Raw genomic sequence first — 381 nt, 5'->3', positions numbered from 1 at the left:
CTTTACTAATACTCACAGTTAGGTGCCTATTTGGTTTTTTGTTCTCTTTCTTTTTTCTTGAATTATTTTATTTTTGTTTTAGAAAAGCAAAATACCAAATCCCCATTTTTTGTACAACCAATTTTTTTACGCCAAATACAATGGAAGACCCTGCCACTCTGCTCTCGAAGCTAACTGTGCAGGAGAAGGCCGACCTCTGCAGTGGTGCTGATGGGTGGCATACTCATGCAGTGAACCGTCTCGGTGTACCACAGCTTTATTTAACAGATGGTCCGAACGGACTGCGATTGTTTTTGGGGGAAGAGAAGGACACTGTGGATATTGCGTCTCTGTCGACAACATGCTTCCCGACCGCTGTTTGTATGGCGTCCACATGGAACC

The 381-nt window shown here is 43.6% G+C and overlaps 1 protein-coding gene across 1 annotated transcript; it reads left to right on the top strand.

The window, feature by feature from the left end:
• Nucleotides 1-38: 38 nt before the first annotated feature.
• On the top strand, nt 39-380 carry TM35_001291000 (glycoside hydrolase family protein; the record flags this gene model as incomplete). Its single annotated transcript, XM_029031839.1, has 1 exon — nt 39-380. A coding segment is annotated over one exon (342 nt), but the record flags the coding sequence as incomplete, so codon positions are not given.
• Nucleotide 381: the final 1 nt, after the last annotated feature.

This window comes from Trypanosoma theileri (genome assembly GCF_002087225.1).
Source record: "Trypanosoma theileri isolate Edinburgh chromosome Unknown TM35_Tth_129_V1, whole genome shotgun sequence".
Taxonomy (NCBI): Eukaryota; Euglenozoa; class Kinetoplastea; order Trypanosomatida; family Trypanosomatidae; genus Trypanosoma; species Trypanosoma theileri.
This window is presented reverse-complemented; position numbering and strand designations above follow the sequence as displayed.